At 40.4% G+C, this 20728-nt stretch overlaps 1 protein-coding gene across 5 annotated transcripts; it reads right to left on the reverse strand.

Annotated features, from left to right (window-relative positions):
• Positions 1 to 640: 640 nt before the first annotated feature.
• SLC16A9 (solute carrier family 16 member 9) lies at positions 641 to 20092 on the reverse strand. 5 transcript variants are annotated; one of them, XM_019496693.2, is made up of 8 exons: positions 19984 to 20092; positions 19386 to 19487; positions 15209 to 15266; positions 14091 to 14319; positions 6707 to 6850; positions 4561 to 4656; positions 2497 to 3402; positions 641 to 1421 (listed from the first exon to the last, which is right to left on the reverse strand). In XM_019496693.2, exons 4-8 carry the CDS (start codon positions 14284 to 14286, stop codon positions 1243 to 1245), a joined length of 1521 nt encoding a protein of 506 aa, XP_019352238.1. In that variant the 5' UTR covers positions 14287 to 14319; positions 15209 to 15266; positions 19386 to 19487; positions 19984 to 20092; the 3' UTR covers positions 641 to 1242. The 5 variants fall into 5 exon arrangements, with proteins under 5 accessions (XP_019352238.1, XP_059585829.1, XP_019352237.1 ...); XM_059729846.1 differs by lacking the exon at positions 19984 to 20092 and adding an exon at positions 19689 to 19972 and having other exon boundaries at positions 19386 to 19471; XM_019496692.2 differs by lacking the exon at positions 19984 to 20092 and adding an exon at positions 19689 to 19972.
• Between the last annotated feature and the right edge of the window lie 636 nt (positions 20093 to 20728).

Consider the following 20728-nt stretch of genomic DNA (forward strand, 5'->3'; position numbering starts at 1 on the left):
CCTTGTTATTACCACTCCCTCAGATGGACCTGTTAAGAAGCTTTTTATAAAAATTTAAAGTGAACACAATCAGTCCTAATGATCTTCTGTGTAACAGTTTGTCAATAAATGTTGTAGGGATCTCTGGGGAACTATTATTTACTGGACTTTCCCCACCTGTTTGTTCCAATCTTCTCCTTCCCCACAATTTGCCATCTCAATTCATTTCATACCTTTTGCTCTAAAATTCCTTTGCCACCTCCTCACAGTCCCTTCCCCAGCCACCACTACTTTACTATGTCATCCCACCTCACCCCTCTTTCCTTTTTATTTAACCTAAAATCATAGACCAGCATTAATAGTGGCTGCTTTTGCAAAGGTCATTGTGCATTATATTTATTTCCCTGTTCTGGAGAAGTCTTGTCTATTTTACTTCTAACCTATCTGGAACAGGTACCATCTCCTATTCTATGGTTGTGCAGTGCCTGCTACAGTGGGGCACCTGTCCTTGTTGGCCCTTAGGCTTTGCTATCATAAATTTGACTAAACAACTTGTGAGTGCTTCCAACCATTCATAACCCTTTTTGAATGCCCTGGATCTAGCTTCCCAAGGCAGTCCAATATAGAATAAACAGCTTGCATAACTGCATCACTTTCTCAATGTGGTTTCAATCATATTTATTTCTTTGCTTAAATATTTTGGGTTCAACAGTTTTGAGTTTTTGTTGGGGGTTTGTTTTTTTTTTTGTACAAATTTCTCTCCTTGGCACTTCGATGTAAAAAGTAAGAAACCTTATGAAAAGGAAACATTTACCTTACTGCTATATAAGCACCACATAGTTTTACATTCTAGGTGATAAAAGAAATTATCTTTTTAAAAAGCCCTCTGGTAGAACTATTGGAGACCTTTTATGGAAGACATTAGTGCCAGCCCTTTTCTATAAGGAAAAGGCCTTATTTGTTTCAACAAGGCTCTCTTCTTCCATAAAAAAAATATGGTTGATAAATACAGCAGAATATCCCCATTGTAGAGTGAAAAGCAGTTACAGTAGTTGATGGATAAAAAACATACAAAAAACAACACTATGTTGTAGACAAAAGACTGTTCCTTTTTTTTTTTTTTTTTTTAAATGTAACAGTAAGCAACAATGGTATTTTTCTATTTAAAAGAGAATTTTTGTACTTCATAAATAAAGTGAAAAAGATACTAAAATATTGTGTGACTTTGTATAAAAAGGCATTTAAATGTTTTCCAGTCCTTATCTAAGCACTAGATGCCACTTTATAGGAGTAAAAATTTGGTGGCGTCTCTGTGCTACGATTGCTACAGTTGTCCCAAAAAGGCAGTGCTGCCACCAACAGAAGAAACCCACCCACCAAAACACAAAGTCCACTGAAGTAGAATGCAGTGTCATATGTTTGTGTGCAGTCATAAAACCAACCTGAAAAGAGAAAAGGAATTTAAGGTCAGCTACAGTTGCCAAGCACAAAAGAGAAATATAAAAAGGTAATATTTGAACTAGTCAGAAGACATGCAAGTTAACCATATGAACAATCTACACCAAACATTACATTTTTTACATTTATGTTCTATTTCCCCAGTATAGTTGACAGAGAAACATGATTAATTGATAATGTAGGCTAAGTATAGGCACGTGGAGGCATTAGGGGGAAGTTAAATTAGTTCAAAATGGCTGCCTGATATCAGGTAAGTCAGGATGTGGGGACTACAGAGAAGAGGTAGACAAAACAAAACAAGGAAGAAAAAAATGTCAGAAGTCTGCTGGGGAATGAGGGGGCAGGCATGACCCACAGGGTGTCACTGTGGTTCAGGAGTGTCTGGCAAGATCAGGGGGGCTCGCAGGGTGCATGGGGGGGTTGGAAAGATTGGGGTCTATTTTAGCTCCCCAGCCCCCCTGGCAAACTTGAACCCCCAACCCTCTTGCTCCTCCCCACTAGTGGGACTTACTTGCTCAGCTCTGGCAGCAATGAACACTGATAAAAGCAGCTGCACTCATAGAAGCTTCCTGGATGGGGGCAGAGGGATGAAAAGCACAGCCCTAGGGCCAAGGCTGGTAGCTGCACTTTTCCAGCCCTGAGGCTGCGCAGGGCAAGTGTACAGAAGTTTCATATACCAGTTTGACCTAAATAAAGTAGGTTTTATACTACATTGATCCAGACTTAATCTTAAACTAAGTTCCACAATTTTGAGACTAAATCACAGGCATAGGACTTCTGTCCAGTTACAGGTTTAGATTGATTTCCAGTCACTGACACCAGATCTATAAGTATAAGGGAGGCACCGGGATGAGCCAAGTTTAAATCTGACAGCCATTTTGAACCCAATTTAACCTCCCCAAATGTCTGTACTTAGCCACTGAGAAAATTTTTTTTTTTTTAATTTTGTTATCTATATATCTCATTCTATTATCAGGTCCAACTAGAAGTCACTTCAATATAAATTTAGTGGGGTAATGGAAAATTAAGGACAGATTTTTACATTATTTAATAACTTACCAACAATTGGTGGTCCAAAGCTGTTTCCAAGTCCAGCAAAAAACATTAATATTCCATAGGCATGTGTCAATTTCTCAATCCCCACTGTCTTTGTAGTTACATATGGAAAAATTGACCAGTTTCCATTCAGAAAGCCCAGAACCCCAGAAAGAATTGCTAATGTAACATAACTTTTGGCAAATGGAATTGCAAACAAGGCTCCTCCAGTCATTATTATGGTCATTACATATAGATACAAAGTATTGACCCAATTAACATCTGCCAGTATTCCTAAAGTAAGTTTACCAACAGCAGTCATAAAGCCTATAATGGAGACAAGAGGCACAGGATAGTCTCCTTCCTTTATGTTTGAACTTCTTGCTATGTCTTCCATAAGCAGTGAAGGAGGAAATCCACCGATGTCAAAGAGTAAGATGGCAATAAAAAGAGCTGAAAAGACTCTGTTTTTAAAAAGCAGCACTGTTTCTTCCCAGTAGTTGAAATATAGTTGCCACTTCTTCTTGGCAAACTGTTTGCAAAAGTATGTTTGCTCTACAACTTTCTTTCTATACGTGTCGGTTTCATTTGCATTTATTGATATTGATCCATTCTTATTTAAAATGCTGTCTTGTTTGCAATCAGACACATTTGCACACATTTCATCACTGTAGCCCTTTTCAAGGATGCTGATATTTTCTTCAACACTCTTTTCTTTTTCATGATAAAGGAAGTATTGGTCTGGAATTTTTTCTAGGCATGGCTTCTCTGGCAAAGGAGAATGAGAGAATTCCAAGGGTCTCATTAGACTCCCACATGCTAATATATTTAGGGATAATGCACCAACTATTAGCAAACATCCATCCACTCCATATAACTCTACGAGTCCTCTTTGTAATGCTGCATATATAAAAAGTCCAACACTTGAACCTGGAAGAGGAAACAGAATCAGTTTAGAGGCATTTCATAAGGTTACCTATAGGTCTCCAATAGTAAGCTTTAATATTTCAGTCACTGCAAAATATACTCTATACATGAGAGGCACAATAGGAAGCAATTCAAAATTATAATTAAAATAGGAAGTGTAAGTTGATGTCTGTATTGGCTTTCTTGAATATATATGCTTATATGGAGTAAAAAACTTGACAGGCCAAAAGAGGCATTGTGACTAGTTATAAAATCTAGAATGTCAAAAAGTATTAGGATCAATTAAGTATTAATTGAAAAAAATTAAAGGAAAGGGCATCAACAATTTAAAATAATCCCTTAAAGTAGAACTCAGCATAGGCCTGCTGGCCACTCAGTTTCCTCAAATTTATTCTCGCTGGGGTTTTGCAAGAGGAAAAGAAGGGACGACAGCCCTTCAGAGAAAAAAAACAAACTATGAAAGTTAAGTGCTGCAAGAGGCACCATTCCTAGTAGGACTCCTGAAAAGAGTTTCCGAAACTCATAAGCCATATTTGATAATATCCAGCCACCACTCACAAATAACTAGTTACTGTGTTAAAGAGTCCTTTAATATAACCCAATTAAAATACTCTCCTTACCAAAATAATTTTTTTTTAACCAAGTCTTCAAGACAGACTCAGTCCATTAGCTACTGCTTCTCAACCTCATTGATCTCAAGGCAATCCATGGAAAAAATGCCAATTTTGACCTTTCAATTGCTTTTTTGACTATGGAAAAAATAGTAATTCTTCTGTTGCAAAGAACTAAAGAAGACCACATAAGTCAGAAAAAGCCCATAGAGTCAAAAACAATTTGAAACCACTGGGTTTAATCTGGTGAATCAGGTGTAGGTGTTTACACTTCTAACACTGCTAATACGGCACATCTCCCTTAAAAGGATCTCATGGCACCCCAGAGTACAGTGGCACCCTAGTTGAGAATCACTGCTAGAAACTAAACAGGTGCAGAAAGACTAAAACCAAGTATCATTCTGTTTATACAGAGGCTAAATTTGTTTGTCTAAATGAATTTAGAGGTATGCACTGCAAGATGTTTTAGGATCTGGTTTTTGTACTAGTAGTTCAGCAGTTGTACAACAGAAATTTAGAACTCAGAGATACTGCCATTTTTTAAACATACCTGTTGAAACCAAACCAAGTGCAAGACCTCTGCGTTTATCAAAATAGTGACATGTTATGGTTACCGTTGCTGTGTATAGCAGGCCACATCCAAGCCCTGAGAGAGAGAGAGAGAAAGTTTATCCAATAAACCATTTCTGTAGAACATCATTAATAGCTTGCCTCTTATTTCTTCTTTAAAATAGATCGAAGACCACCTAATACCATATTTACTTGATTCCAAGACAAGGTTTTGGAAATATATGGAGGGGGAAAGCTCCTAGTCTTGGAATAGAGAACAAGGTGGCATGGGGGGCAGGCAGCTGCCGTGGCCATGGTCCAGAGCCAGAGGTGCTGTCTGCCTCTTGCACCATCTCTGCCCTCCTCCCTTTCTGTACTCCACCCTCACCCTTTCTGTACCCCAAACTCTGCCCCTCCCCACCACCACAAAACATATCCTCCAGCTCCCGCAGGCTCTGGCCTCACTCCAGCCCGGTGCATGGAAAACATGCTTGCTCCGGCCCCAGCTCAGCCCAGTAACAGTTGTTGCAGTGACAGCAGCTCTGGCTGGGCCCTGGAGCCCTGACTGGAGCTGCCCAAACCACTGCTACTACCAGGAGGGCTAGGGCTGGGGCAAGCATCTGCTCCATGCCCTGTGTGCATTACATGGTACCTGCCTGTTTGGCCTGTACTGCCAGACTCAAGCTGCCAAGGAAGTACATGTAAAGGCTGTGTTGTCCGTGTACATAGCAATTATGTTAATTCTGGACAAATATAGCTGGTCTGTCAAAAGCTACTCCTGGTATTTTTAATACTATTCCCACAAATAGAAGCCAATTTGTGAAGTCTTCCTTTCTTCCAAAACAACTGCAAATACTGTGTTACCAAGCCACTGGCATAGACAATTGGTTGCAATATATTTTAAAGATTACATTTCCAATCTCACCAGTGCTAAGTTAGAATGTTTTCCTCTCCCCACCTGCCCACTGAATAGGAAGGAGCATTTCTAAATCAAGACAGGTTACTAGCTAATTGGGGACCTGTTTCAGGAGTTTAATGTAATGTTTTTAATCCTGTTCATTTATATAATTAGTTATACACAGATTTTCTTATAGGTTATTTTTTTCTGGCTATTTCTGCTTTAACTAAAAGTTTCACAATTCTTTTGTCAATGATTCCTTAAAAGCTATCTTTTAAAAGCTTTCCATTTCACAAGCATGAAAAAACTAGTAGGGAAAAAAAAGCAGGTTACTGGAAAAGTTGAAACCTTTGTCCATTAATATTCATCAATAGCAGAGAAATGCAAGACATTAGAGTTGAGCATTATCTTTTTAACAGTTGTCAAAATGCATTTATATTTCTTATATTTCACTCCACTATAAGACAATCCATTTATTATTAAGCTAGAACTTCCTTGTTATACTGAGGTTTTACACTAAAGCTTTAAATCTTAAGAGTACATCTGCATTGGGCTGTACATGTAGCAGAGCTAGATGATACGCAAATGCCCAAGCAGCTGCTGGTTTGGCAGAAAGAAGTGCGACTGCCATCAGAGCACTTTAGGGATGCTTTTAAAATGGCACCTGGTGCAAAGTAACCTATCAGGTCATCTGCCAACAGTTACATTCTAGTGCACCAGTCAAGGAAGGTATGACACATCGTTGCTGTTCAAAATGCACAGCTAAGCAAGAGAAGTACTTAAGATACAAGGAATGATAGCAGCAGGGCACAGAGATATGAGATTTATGGAAGAGGTTGGTTGTCATGCACTGGCATTTTCAGTCACTTGCACACTCAGTGTGCACAATTTGTATTCACACTACTGCAGTACTGCCAATCCTCGACTACAAGGATTACAACATTTCTTAACGAATAAAGCCCTAGTCCTGCAGATGTATCTATGCTGTTGATTCTTATGCATTGACGTAGGAATCAAAGAAAGAACTGGTCCCAGGAGTAAGATTACCTTAATTATAAAGAGAAGAGCCTTCAAAAAGAGGCCACATAGGCATTTGGCAGAGATGGAATGTACTACTTATGCACAATGTGCTATTTCTGCAGGAGGGTTAGACTAGGCAACTAAGGTCCCATACAACCCTAGGACTCTATGATTTATGCAACTTTTAGTTGCTGAAAAATAAAGACAATTTAAGCTTGAAGTTTCTTACCAACAATGATTCCATATGAAAAAAATAAATAGTATATGTTAGGTGCAAAACTGCTCATCATCAGGCCCCCAGCCACCATAAAGCCACTGAAGATTGTCACAGGTCTTGTTCCAAAAGAAGACACACATATACTACAGATAGGACCTGGAGGGGAAACAAAAGAAAAGAACATACAAAACCTTTTTAAACTTCAGCCCAAGGCAACAAGGATTTGAGGCCCACTCCCACCTTCAGGCTTGGTATTCCCATTTCAGATTTGGTACTGTTCTTAAAATTATGCAAGATATTGTACTTAAGATACAGAAAAAATGAGTACGTTAAAAACATACAAATTCAGACAGGCAACAGCAACATTCTTGGCAAATTTTATTCATGCAACACTGAATGGTACCAGGAAGAGTTTGAACATGCTGCTTTTATGCCTTTAAAAAAAAATCTTTACAAAATCCTGGAGCCTGCAGATAAGTCTATGATTTTGTGTTTTGATTAGTATAGGTTTATCATCATATACATTTTCCCCCATAAAGTTAAAGGGCTCTTCCAAAAATCAATTTAAAAAAAATCTGACCTCAAATAGTCTGATAATATTTTTTCTGTTTTAACCTGAATGTATAGATGTTGCTAAGTCAAAAAAATCATTTTGAATAGACCATAGCTTAACTCAGACAGTGTACACACATTCAAATGATCTGGAGAAATTCTCCCAGGTTTATTCTCCTGGTAGAAAAAATTACTGAGGCTCCTGAACAAATATTTGAATACTGAGTCCCTGAGGAGCAGAGAGCTTGCAGTGCTGACACTGCATACACATCTCAAATGTTCTGCAGGCTCCCTCAGTCTGCCTGAAGACAGGTGGCAGCAGTGCATGGAGCAGTCCTGATTGGTTGACCCACATTGCTCAGGGTCTGCCTGTGTTTCCTTACAGCCTCCTGCACTATGTGGAGATTCTGAAGGGGGCATAATCTGCTCTCTGCTTGGCTGGAGCACTAGAGTCCAGCCTGAGTGACACTGTCTCGCAGGGTGGGGTGGAAGCAAAGCACCTGGAATGTCAGAGCATTGTGCTGCAGCTTTTCTCAGAAGACAAAAAGTGTTCGCTCTCTGAGGAGAAACTCTCCCAAGACCAATTTAATCCTGTTTTTTTTCAGGTTATTTTTCTCCCCAAAACACCAGGAGAATAATAATAAATGAGAATAACATCTGTACACTGTTTCTGCTGGGGGAACAGTGATTATCCCAGGAGAAAGTGAATGTATATGGCCTCTAAAGCTGTGTACAGACATTCATTTCTGCCAGAAGAATTTTTTTTCCTGAAAGAAAGAACAACCTGGAAGCTGGACTGTACAGATGTTCCCCCAACCCAATGGCTGGAGAGATTCACAGGCAAGCTGTGAGGGCTGGTCCCTGGACCACACTATTAATTGAAAGCCTGACCTGTTCTCTGCCTTGGAATGTGGCAGGCTATCAAGTGGCAGTTGCTTAAAAGCAAAAGCTGCCACAGATAGTTTGGGATGGGGAGGGGGATTCCCACCACAGGAGAATACCCTCCTCCTCCCATTCTGCCAATCAGCTGGATTGGCAGGAAGGGGATATTCTCTGGGATGGAAACCCTTCCAGTCCTCTCCTATAGAATAACTTATGCTCCTTACCCTTCTCTGGGCTGACTTGTAGTTGTGTCAGAGAGACTTGCCCAGCTCCCAGCTCTTAAAAATTGCCACCCCATCACTCAGCCGGGTGGTAGGGGCTGCAAGGGGAGGCCTGGTTTGGGGAAGAGGCATGGAGTGGTGGCTGCTGATTCCCTTACCTCCTGGGAGGGGGTGGGGAGGCAGAAGCTGCTTCCCAAGCCTTCTCAAGATCAGAGCGACTCCAGTCTCAGGAAGGCAGGGAGTCTTTCCCCTAGCTCCACTCCTCCCAAGTACAAAAGTTCAGTCTCCTAAAAGATATTTAACCCTGGTAGCTTTGAGATTATTTTTCTCTTAGAATGGTCATTTTTGCTCTAGGAGAAAAAGCCTGAATGTCTGTATGCTTGTGTGTACACTGGTCATTCTCCCAGTAGGAACTGAATGTTTGTACTTGACTAAAACATAGGATGACATTTTGAAACTTAATACTGAAACATTAACTTTTGCTCAAAATTATGTTAACACTACCATATGGTGCTTACACAAAACAGTAACTGTAGATTCACCAAGACAAAAAATAATACCTTTCCTTTTTCAAAAAGCTAGAAAAAGGATCTCAGATATACAAAAAAATAAAACAAACAAAAACTTTTAAAATACATGGGGGTGGAGGGAAGCTAATTTTTTAGAGCGATTGTCAGGGGCTTATACCCACTCTAAGCTTACAGGAGCTTGTCCCTTCAACTCGCTCCCCATACACATTTCCAGTAATATACAGAAACATTATGGTATAGGAATATTAACATTAGATATGCAAGCAAGTTCTTACCCATTAGAAACAGGGACATACAGAATGGAAAAGAAAATCATTTGCAAATACCTGGGGGGAGCACATTTCTAGGTACATAATCATTTCCACTCTGACCCCCATTTTGCCCATACTTTCCCCATTGAAGACAAAAAACAAAAAATGTGCTTTCAATTATGGGAACAGGATGATGTCCTTTCCTGTGAAGTGTTGTGCAAATCCAGTGTTCTACATGAAGAAAGTAGTATTTTTGCTAGCAGCGGGCTTCAGTTACAGAATTCAAACTCTTAACTAAAGTGACAATTTTGAAACATTTTCAGAACTAGGTTTTTAGACTGGCAAATCTGTTACTGAGTTACTGGTCACCTGCAAAATTCAAGCATGAGTCCAGAACTAAAAGTACATGGTTAAAGAGCATCTGGATAGGCCAAAAGTGTGAATAAGAACTATGTAGTAGTAGATGTTTTCTACAACAGAAGACGTCTACCAACTTGCCATTTGTCAACTGGAATAAGGGGGTACACCAAATTATGGAAAGTAAGGCAAGATAGCCAACAGCAGTTGAGAATTGATGTCAGGTTCTTGACTGGGTTTACAGATAGGAACATGAGCCAAATTTTTGTTATTGTTATCAGCACCAAGGACAAACAGTTCTGGAGATGGATAAGGCTACAGTACAAATCTGATACCAGGGGAAAACCAATACTTGAGTACAAGGTGGGTCACAGGTTTTACTCTTTAAGTTGTTTCAAAAGTCTTGAAGGGGGTTTAAGTGCTTTATTCAGGTAAGGCATGAGAATTAAAGAAGGAAGAAGATGACTGATTGATGATTACAGCTATTATGAGCTTAGAAAAAGGTGAAGGAGGCAATGGAAAGATTGAAATCAAGTTGAGAAGGCAACTTGTTGCTTGTCACAGGCAAGAATCAGCATGCTATGGAAGTTTGGCAATACTGCATGCAATTTATTGGGAACAAAAGCTAAGTGTTAGGTTGTTAGTGATTCTTAAAGCTAGCAAGTTAGACTGGTATGCTTCTTAAAACAGGATGTTGGGAAAAAAAAAAAAGCACAAAAACAAAAAGATTGAGTCCGTATTACATAAAGAGTTCTTCTACACTCAAAACATTAGGCAGCAATAAAATAATTCAATTAGGCAAAGGAATTTCCACTTTTTTTCCCTACTTCGCAATCAGTATTTTGTGACCAGAGAAGCACCGTTACCCTCCCCCACACGTTTTTATTTGTTTTTTGTTGTTGGTTTTTTGGTTTTTTTTTAAATCAGTCCCTCCCATAAAGGAAATTTAAACTTCCAGTAACTCAGATTCCTACCAGTGGACAGAGAAGGGTAGGAATCCAGAGTTCTGAAGAGTTGAATATTTCTCTAACGACCTATCCCCTCATTTGCATCCCATCAGAAGCAACCTTGATATAGCCCAAGAGAGACACATCTTGCCTTTCACATGGAAAAAAGTTACTTCAATAACATTAAAATTGAGAAATCATATGAAATGAGGGCATTCCCAAAAGAAATCAACCTAGTGCTAAGAGTACATAACTTTTCTTCCTTGAGACAAATAAGTTTTGCACTCTACAGATGGACACATTTGTCAGAAGAAATCTAGGATAACTACAAAAAAAAGAAGATATCCATTGCTTAAATTATATTTAATAGGCTTGGGTGCAACAAGGCCTTCCCAGACTGTGAAAACTGGCCATCTGTCTAACATACAGACAAGAAGCTTGTCAGAAGAAACTACTCATTAGATCTTTCAGCCTAATGCCAATATACCCATTCCAAAGATGCTGTTTCAATCCATGGTTCCCAGATAATTCTTTATCTTTATGGGCATCAGGACTAACATTCTCTCCCTTCTGACATTTGTTTTCTGGTTCATGGATTCATTTTATATCCATTTTATAAGAGAGTTTCAATCTCTTCTTGTCAGATCAATTATGAGGATGTGCAGCCTCTCTCTGAATCCATTACAATTTACCTTTCTTGACCATGGATGACTAGATCAGTCTTCAGTATTCTAGATGAGGTCTCTCTAGGACCTTATACATAGGGCCTTCCACATCTCTACTTCAAATATTTAAATGGATACCTCCTAGGATTGTGTTGGCTAGTAGCTCAGTCACTTTGTTATCAATTACACCTAGTTTTCTCCTCCACTATTTCTAAGTGTTCTCTCACCTGTGTGAAAGCATAAGCCTCAGGGATGTGGCCAATTACACATGAGGGTTCAAGAGTGAGACATTAAGCTAATGTGAAATTCATCTTAATAAAAAAGTCCTGCACTAGGCATATACAATGTTTCAGTCTAATTCTACACAAATCTCATCTTCTACTGTACAGAAGATTCTATCTGCTGAACTGAATGGGTTGAACGTGCTGATCCGGCTCAGTTCAGAATTTAAAACATGGAAGTTGTTCCTTTACACACTTGGGGTGCGTCCACACATGCAAGCACATGCGTTTGCAGCAGCAGTGCAAATTTGAGCCAGGGCTTTTTGCCTCAGTACACCTGCTTAGACATGCACTTTGTTGTGGAGCAAATTATGCCTTTGGGGGCAAAATAACCCACCTGACTCCTCCTAGATCTGCAGCCAGGGGAAGCTAGAGCCCAGGGCCAGCACAAGTGCTATCCCCAGCAGTATAAAAAGCTGCCCTGTCCTGGCCCTATCAGTAGAAAAAGCTGCCCTGGCAAATAGCTCAGGGCTACTCACTCTCAGGAGCTTCTAGGGTCCTGCCAATTGGTACCTGAGGAAACTATCCCTTGTGCCAGATGGACTGCTGAAGCAGCCCTGAGAGTTCCCTGCACCCTTTACCCACTGCAGCAGTCTGGCAGTGCGGGCTGCTGCCAGGCTGTGACCTGCTGCGCACCTGCCAGATCCGGATAGGGACTCCGCAGACAGTAGAGGTATCTGCCACTCTGGGCCAGCTGCCAGTGGGCTGTAGCTGCAGGGTTGGCCTCTGAGCGGCACTACTGCCATGTGTGCCCCCTGCCTAGCCATCTGGGCAGCTATGGCCCAGAAGATGTTCCAGGTGTGGTGGCCTGCTTTGAACTGGCCTTATTTGGCCAGGAGATCATCCACAGCCAGCTGGGTCTAAGATGCCAGCTCTGAGCAGGCAGGATTCTTCCTGCTGGGGAGGCCAGTGGCATTCTGGTGTTCCCTACTGGAAAACTGAAAAATCCCTGATAAAAAAGAATCCCAAAGTCACTCTGTAAAATATCCCAAAATCCATGTTCCTCCACAATTAAAACAAAAGACCACTATATATAGAGACAGAGTGAGAAACAGAGAGACGGCGATCAGTTGGGCAATGTTTTATTGCTATATCTACAGTATTAAAGCAATGTCAAAGCCTACCAGTGTCTCTATCATAATAATAAAATGAACTCTAAATACATGTTGTTTCATGAATATGTATTTTGCTGTCCCCCCACAGGGGCTATGGCCCCCCCACACAGGGGTCAAATGGCCCCCCACAGGGACTACTACCCCCCCTGCAAGACCCACATACCCCAGCCTAGCCCCCCTGATTGCTGCCCCACCTGGCCCCATCCCCTACCAGCTGCTGCACCCCCCCCCCCGAATGGCTGCCCCACTCAGCCCCACCCCCCACTCCCCCAGACCCCCCAATGGCAGGCAGCCAGCAGTGCCTCTTGAACCCAATCCCAGCCAGGCTGCTCAGTCCCTCTTACAAACTGATGACGCACTAGCAATTTTTAAGCTGGGTTTACTTATTTTCATCTTCCCTGCTCCCCCAAAAGAGCTGTTTCCAATTCAAAACAAGAATTCAGATAAGAGCCACTCCAGGGGCTCTTATGACCTACATTACTTAGGTCAGACTAAAATTACCACAACAGTCCAATCTTTCCTGTAATCTAGAACTTCACAATGGTGTAAATGAGAACACATCATTTACTAATGATAAGTCTGTTAGTTACATTTACATTTCAGTTCACAGGGTTGGCAGAAAAGGACTCCGAGATGTATTGTCAAATCAAACAATACAGGAATTCTAAAAAACATGCTAGAGAAATAACAAGCAGGCCACAGGTCAAGTTGCAAATAGAACCCTTAAGAACTAAGAGCTAATATTGAAACCTTTTAAATGAATAATTGATAAATTACTAAAATATTTAAATGAATAATTTAAGAACTAGATCTTTTTAGCTGCCTTCTAGTAGTAGCAGTTCATTTAACAGCTGCACTTATTAAAAGAAGCTAGTACATTAGGCAATTCTTTATGCTTTACCTTTAGGAATATTTTTAGGACACATATAAGGTTTTCAGTGCCTCTGTACCTCTTAAAAAGGACATATTTTTTACTCTAGAAAAGCTTCAGTGAACTTACTGTACTGACTGCAGACATTTATACATGCCTTTCCAGATGTCAAGAGGGAGTTTTATTCAAGGAGCAGTTACAAGCCTTGACCTCCTTCAGCTGGCAGTTTCATTTCTGAAGCTTAAATGACTGACTACTTCATCTGTTAACTGATCTCTCATTGTGATCCACTTGAATCATTTTTCAAGGTAACAACTACTGGTTTTCCTTTCAACAGAACTACAACTAAAAGTTTTGTACCCTCTCAAAACTTCTTATTTGTAGTTCACAGTAAGTTAGTAGGTTTTTGTTTCTCAGTTTGCTATATTTTAATTATTTTGGATTCATCCTTTGGGAAACATTTTGAATGTTTAAGCCACCATCCGATTCTTTTCAGGTTTAATTTGTCACATCAGAATATTAATGCTATTAACTATTTTGAACTAACCCCCCCAAACCAGGATGAAAACCCCTTTTGATTCTCAAGTATACTGAACTTTAGTGCATTTTAAAGGCACACAATGATTAAGCATATGTTATGAAGGAGAGAACATTTCAATTAACCAGGAAAAAAAAAAAAACAAAGAAAGAAAAACAGGCAGATAGATACTGCTTCTTGACTTACTGGCAAGCAATCCAATTCCATTTGCTAGTGATCCAACCCATGCAGTCTTTCCTTTTCCTTCTCCAAAAGCATCCAGCCATTCTAAATACAAGACTCCAACTGCTAGCGGAGATCCATAACACAAGAACTGAGTAAAGAAGGAAACTACAACTATCACCCAGCCCCATCCACCATCGGGAGGCTTCTGAAATACCATTTTATAGGATGAGCTAAGAGGTATCTGCAGGCACTGTGCAAAAAAAACCAAAACAAAGCAGAAAAACTGAGATAAGATTTAAGTTTAATGTTGTTAGCATAATCATACAATTCTTGCACGTGTACATATTAACTATACTAAAAAATACCACTTGCCAAAGCAACACACCAGTTTTCTGACAGTAAAAAACAAATTTGCATAGGAACTATAAATCCTATCAAACACCACTTAACACTTCTAACAGTGCACAGTATGCAATGTTACATAATGTGTGAAGGTATAGTTCCATGTCTACGCCACAAGCAAAGAAATTTGGAATGTCTAAACCTGGGTTATCAGAACATAAGACAGACACAAATGACTAAAAAGGTTTAACTAGGGATGGGCGCTGTGGTCCAGGGAATTTCATATGACACTAGATTCATATTTAGTCACAAGATTCATATTTTATTCCTGGCTCTACCTTTGGCAAAATGTGTGACTATAGACAATTCTATGCTGCAGTTTGCCTTCTGTAAAATGTCAAAACTATTGCAGACCCTCTTGGAAAAGTGTTTTCAGACCCAGATATATTATAAATAAATAGTTAGATTTTATTAAAATTAAAGTTGCTAGGATAAGGGATCTGTAGCAGTGTTGGACTCGAGCAAGATGTAGAGACACAATAACACAATCTGAGAGTACTTTTTTCTTTTACCACTAAAATTCAAGAAATATTTACAAAAAATAGTGAGGTAGACTAAAATAAAGAGTTCAATGTTACAATTCTAAGCATATTAATGTTCCTGAATTGAATTTTCATTTATGAAAAAAAAAAGTGTTACAAGAAACATTAACATTGTTTCTATAAAGTCTCACTACAGAGACAGAGAATGGCTGGAATATAGGTGCAATTGACTGTTAGTTTAGAGAGTTAACTTACAGAAGGTTGACTCCAACTTCCTAGAAGATATTATTCTATTTTTATTTGTTAATTCTACCTGTGGAAAAATAAGAGAGAGAGCCCTTCAACAAAAATTATCAAGAGGCAGTAAAAGAAAAAAATCATGATGTCAGCATGATCTAATAGATTAATATTACGCTCCAACAGAAACTTCAAAAGTAAATCAGGTCATCTAAATGCAAAGAGACACTAACCTCTCATTTATAGAGAGAGAGACAATTATAGAGCCTTGGACCCAGACAGAGCAAAAACGTAGGCTATAAACATGAAACAAACTTTGACCATTCTATGTCCCTTTAGGAATGATTTACAGAGTTTTAAGATACTATCTTTCAGAAATATACTATTGCCAGTTGGATACTCAAATTTGTGATCCAATTCCTTAGTTTTTTTTCCCTTCTACCCTTTTCTCTGGTAAATTCTGGTTAATATGCTTTTCCTGATACTGCATCAGCATATCTGTTGTTACCTCCCTTTTTGTAATGCATCTCGTATTACCAAAGCACCATATCAAAGGCATCAAAAAGTTGTTTTAAAATTTAAGAATAAAAGTATTCTGGGCACAGAATACATCCTTGTTTTAGTACAAGATTATGCATGTGTATCCATCTAACCTCTCACAGAAGTTATACATATATATCCCCTTGCATTAAAAGCCTAACGTATTTGTATTCAACTGTGGTAGTTAAGTGGTGATTATAATGGTTTTAAGCAAGTCTCTTCAGAAAACATAAAAAACAGTGTTCAGAAAAAAAATAAAAAATTAGCTATTTTGTTTTTAGAAGAGTCATATAATAAATAAAACATTAGTACAATGCATGTATTTTAGCTGCAGCATTCAGCTCTTAATTCCTCTTGCCTTGAAGCTCTGAAATCTGGCATACTGACTCAGCAAAAAAACTGTTTAAATCAGTTTGCTTGGTTGTTTGGTTTTTGTTTGTTTGCTTGGTTTTTTTTGCTCCAGACCACTGATGGGGAGGTGGAGGAAAAAGAATGCATAAGCTTTTCTTCATCACAGAGTTTGTCGCATCCTAGCTATGACATCAAGGGGAATAGTCTGGATCCGATCCTCAGATGGTATAAATCTAAATGGATTAATTAACTTTAGAGGAGCTGTGCCTGCCTGGAGGCACTCAGCATTGTGCTGCGATGATTTCTTTCCCCACCTCAGCCACTAAATTAAAAACCAACTATTAAAAACTATAATTTTTAAACTTTGGTATATAATCTTTGTAAGATATGAAAAGTACTTTGAAGATATGAAGTATACTTTGTGAAAAGTATAAAATCTTTAGAAAATAAACAACACCCCTCAACATTCAATACTATGTTCTGAAATTGCACATTTTCATTTGCACAATAATATTTCTAGTCACATGAAATTTTTTTCTTTATTAAAGAACATAGAAAAAGGAAGAAACTGTACTAACTTATTATTCTTACTAACCACAAATGTTTTACCACAGTCATAAACCAAATTTGTATTATTTCTGTTACAAGCCTGATTTCGTCCTCACCTTGCAACACTCAAAAGTTATTTTTACTAAAAAAATTGGTGCCATCTAGCAAACTTTTTTTTGGTTGTAGTTTGGATACACAATGTTGACACAGGAGAAATTTACAACTATAGCTAAAAGCCAAAAACCACTATAACTTCAAATAGAATAGCAACTTCAAAATGTAAATTATTTCAGAAATCATGAGCACATTACTAAGTTTGACTTGAGGAGTCATATTTGAGAAGTTAGTTATGGGTGAGTTGGAAACATCAGAATGGTTCACTAGGCTCCAGAATTATGGTGAATGCAAGGTGACTTATAGACTTAGAAATTCTGTTTCTTTTACTGAAAAGAAATCATCTTTAAGAGAGTCTATAACAGTGAACATTATTTAACAAAACCAACTGCAAGAGAAATTTCCTTGCCATTTTTTTGCAAGCTGCCCTCTTATCCAGTCCTGCTGACAGCCAGAGCTTGTAACTTTTGGTTACTAAATCCTGACATCTTCTCCATCTCTTACCACCCACTAGTGGAGACAAGACACCAACGGAATATTCCTTTTTGTACATTTCTCAAATACTTACTTTTTAGAGCGGTCAGGAAAAATTTCTATCTGTTAAGTCAAAACAAATTCTATCCTTGTCTCTTCTCTAAGGAAGAGAAGTCCCATTAAGGGGCATATATCCACAGAAGGCATTCCTGTGCGCAGAGAAAATTCTAGGAAGTGAAATCACAATGTATTTTATTTGGCAAATGAGTATGGAGGAGGAAAGTAAAGGAAAGAAACTAACTATCCTTCAAGCCTATGCTTGATTTTGATTTGAAGCAACCTCTTTGAGATTAAACTGCTGCCAGGAACATGGATATTTTACTACTTCACAGGTGCAAACTATAAGAGCTGTAAGTGTAGTGTATTAGCAGACTATTGTAAGCAGCTGATTTTCTAATTCCCTTGATTTAACAATGCTCTTAGACCTATAGGGACTCTAACACACTCCTGCTCTTCTGAACTACCAGCAGCTCAGACACCTGGAACAATTTTCAAGTTCTGCTGGAGTCACCTATCCCCCCCCAAAAAATCAGATTCCATGGTCATTCCAACTCAAGTTCTTTTCTCTAGTTTGAATACAGTCCCCACATCTGGATTTGCCTACATGCCATGGCCTCTCCCCCAATTTTTTTGTATGCAGGAGATGCTGGAGCATGATAACGTTTGCAACAGGCCTGTTTTGCCTGACCCAAGTTCTGCAGACCCTCAGTAGAAGAAACCAGGCATGGAGCCTATATGGACAATGGTAGCAGCTGGGGAATCAATTCACAAAACTTAGTGGGAGTCATAAAAACCACACAGTATTAAGATCAGGAGATTACTATCCTAGTATCAGTGCTCTGCAAGGCTTTGCCTCCAAAACCACACCACATGTTTTTTAAAATCTTCATTAACATTGGAAATACTTATTGGTAAGAGTGATCAGCAACTTCTGCTTACAATATTGCAAGAGTGCCAAATCATCAAAAGCTATTAGAAATTCAAGAAAGAAAAAGCAGAGTTAAGGTAAAGCTTTAAGGAAACTGAATCACTTGAAAATATGGAAATGCATACCGAATACATTCATAAGCATCGGGGTAACCCATTACTGTAAAAAAATTTAAGCCATGAATTAATCATGAACTCTAACCTAAAATCTTGAAGTTTTATTCTGAATTGCCAACTTTCACTACAGCTTACATGATAAAACTTTCTCCACAAAACTGTAATTTAATTATTTCTCATGCACTCATCGCATTAGATACTGGTCACTATTATATGCAATTATCATAAAGTTAGCAATATTTTTATTCAATAAAAACATTAAAATATGCACATTTATTTTCTTAAATATAAAATTTTACCTATTTACTTGAGATCAACTCTTCCTATTTAAAAATATTGTCCCCTATTGTTCCTCAGTACTTCTTGCTTTGACAATCTAGTCTTTTCCCCCTACCCTCTCTTTTCTTTTAATGTTTTTCAACCACTTACACTCCTTGGTTTCTCTTTAGTAAGTCACCTATGAAACGCAAAAATTAGCATTTTTCTCCACCACGTTTTTTCTGTGTAACAGTGTAAGAGACCTACAAGTCAGTCAAATGTTCTTCCTTTAACATGCACATAAAAGGGAAAAAAAAAGAAATTAGACTAAGCACACATATAGAAAAAGCAGCATTTAATTTAGCCAAGTTCATACAGGCCAACAAACATAACCAAATCATACCCCATCTCAATTTTTGTTTGCTAAACAAGAAGAATCAAGTGGTAAACCCGAAGCCTAAAAATTCATTGTATATCACACAGCAACCCTAGGAACTATAATTATTCAGAAAAGTCCTTTCATTCAACTAAATACTAGAGCTCCCAGCTGCAAAAGTAAAAAAGAAACCCCAAGACTTATAATGTACAATCCATAATTGCTCCTTGCCTATGCTCTTTGTCCTCCTGAGAGAACCCTTTTATCACTTAGTGACAGTTTTATAGCAACCAGTTCCTCTTATCAGTCTCCCCCCACCCCTAATAAAGTCTTCCCCTGCCTGGTTCAAAGAACAAAAAATTACCTAGAAAGTGCATTATCAGAAGATCAGCTTTGTAGATAAAGGATGATCCGCAGGGTGGCACTTACCCAGAGATCATTAGTCTGGATACCAGGCTTCCTACTGCATGTTCTTTCCTGTCTGCCACTTTGGGGTGTTCTGCCCCTGATGGGACCTTTTGGAAAGAAGGCCTGTAGTGTTACAGGGAAATCGGAAGAGGTGGATTATTCCATAGTGGATTATTAGCGAATCACCTTAACTTTCTTTAGTCCTTCTGTGGACAACCCCTTGTTAACTAACAATTTCATGCATACAACAGTGTAGCAGAATACACTTGGTGCGGATTATTAGTGAACTGCCCACTCCCCACACACCCCGTAATTGAAAGATACCGAAGTTAAGTAGCCGGGGAGGGAGGGGCGTTGTGCTAAACCAGTTGCATGCTGTGCCTCCCTCCCTAGTGTTTCGATCACACTGGGCGAGCAAAGGCGACGAGGAAGCCCACTCCAACTAAGCCTAGGTCTCTGCCCTTCTATTGTTCCGCTGGGGCAGTAGGGCTCCCTCCCGCTCCGGGGCTCGGACAACTACGCACAGCCCCGGGCCCAGCCAGGCGGGAAGTGCGCGGCGCCCCTGGAGGGACTCAGCCCAGCCTGGGCGGCCCCAGCACCCACCCCAGCCCCGCTGTACCTGCGGGCGAGGGCGGGGGCGCCGCTTTATGGGCGGCCGGGGCGGGAGCAGCCGCGGCGCCCTGCTCCATCCCCGGCGCCGTGCCCGGCGGGCGGCCGCGGCGCGCGGGGACCGGGCTGGTCCAAACCGGTTGTAACTAAGCGAGCGGCTGTGGGGAAGCGGCGGCGCGGGCGGTAGGGGCGCTGCTACCGCCGGAGCCGGGGGCAGCCGAGGGGGAAGAGTCGAGCCCTCCTCCGGTCCGGCCGGGCTCCCGCAGGCTCTCGGCCAGGCCCCACGCGCTCAGCATCGCCGGTCAGGCCTGGCTCCCGGCCCCCCGCGGCTCCGCGCCTGGCAGGTGGCGGGAGGGCGGGGACTGCTCCAGCCCGAACGGGGGCTGCAAAACCCCCGAGCTGGAGCTGGGCCCGGGAGGCTTCTGCGGGCACAGTGACTGGGTGCAACCAGGAGCTGCTGATAATTGAGCCCTCCCCTCGCCCCATAGTCCGTCCTGTCATCGCTGCTGGCGGCCCTCTGCTCTGAGGAAGCCTGAAGGAAAAGCCCCTCGCGGCTGCTGCTGGCTGCCCGCCCCAGGGGAGGGGACGGGGGTGCCCGCGAGCAGGCTTTCAGCTCCTGGTTTCACCCACCCCCTGCACTTGACCCAAGTGGCCACGCCAGTCCCTCAGCACTAGGCTGGCGCCCCCCGGAAGCGACCCGTGGAAAGCCAAGCCCTAGGCAGTGGTAGACAGTACCCTTAGCTTTCTAATTAGGT

This window comes from Alligator mississippiensis, chromosome 6 (assembly GCF_030867095.1).
Source record: "Alligator mississippiensis isolate rAllMis1 chromosome 6, rAllMis1, whole genome shotgun sequence".
Classification (NCBI taxonomy): Eukaryota; Metazoa; Chordata; order Crocodylia; family Alligatoridae; genus Alligator; species Alligator mississippiensis.

Excerpts from the sequence above, each read along its gene's own strand:
- SLC16A9 (XM_019496693.2), bottom strand. The coding sequence starts at position 14,286 with ATGGTATTTCAGAAGCCTCCCGATGGTGGATGGGGCTGGGTGATAGTT. Across the intron at positions 6,851-14,090 it reads TGGAATTGGATTGCTTGCCA|GTCCTATCTGTAGTATATGT; the intron begins GTAAGTCAAGAA and ends TTTCCCCTCCAG. Across the intron at positions 3,403-4,560 it reads ACTTGGTTTGGTTTCAACAG|GTTCAAGTGTTGGACTTTTT; the intron begins GTATGTTTAAAA and ends TTCCTCTTCCAG.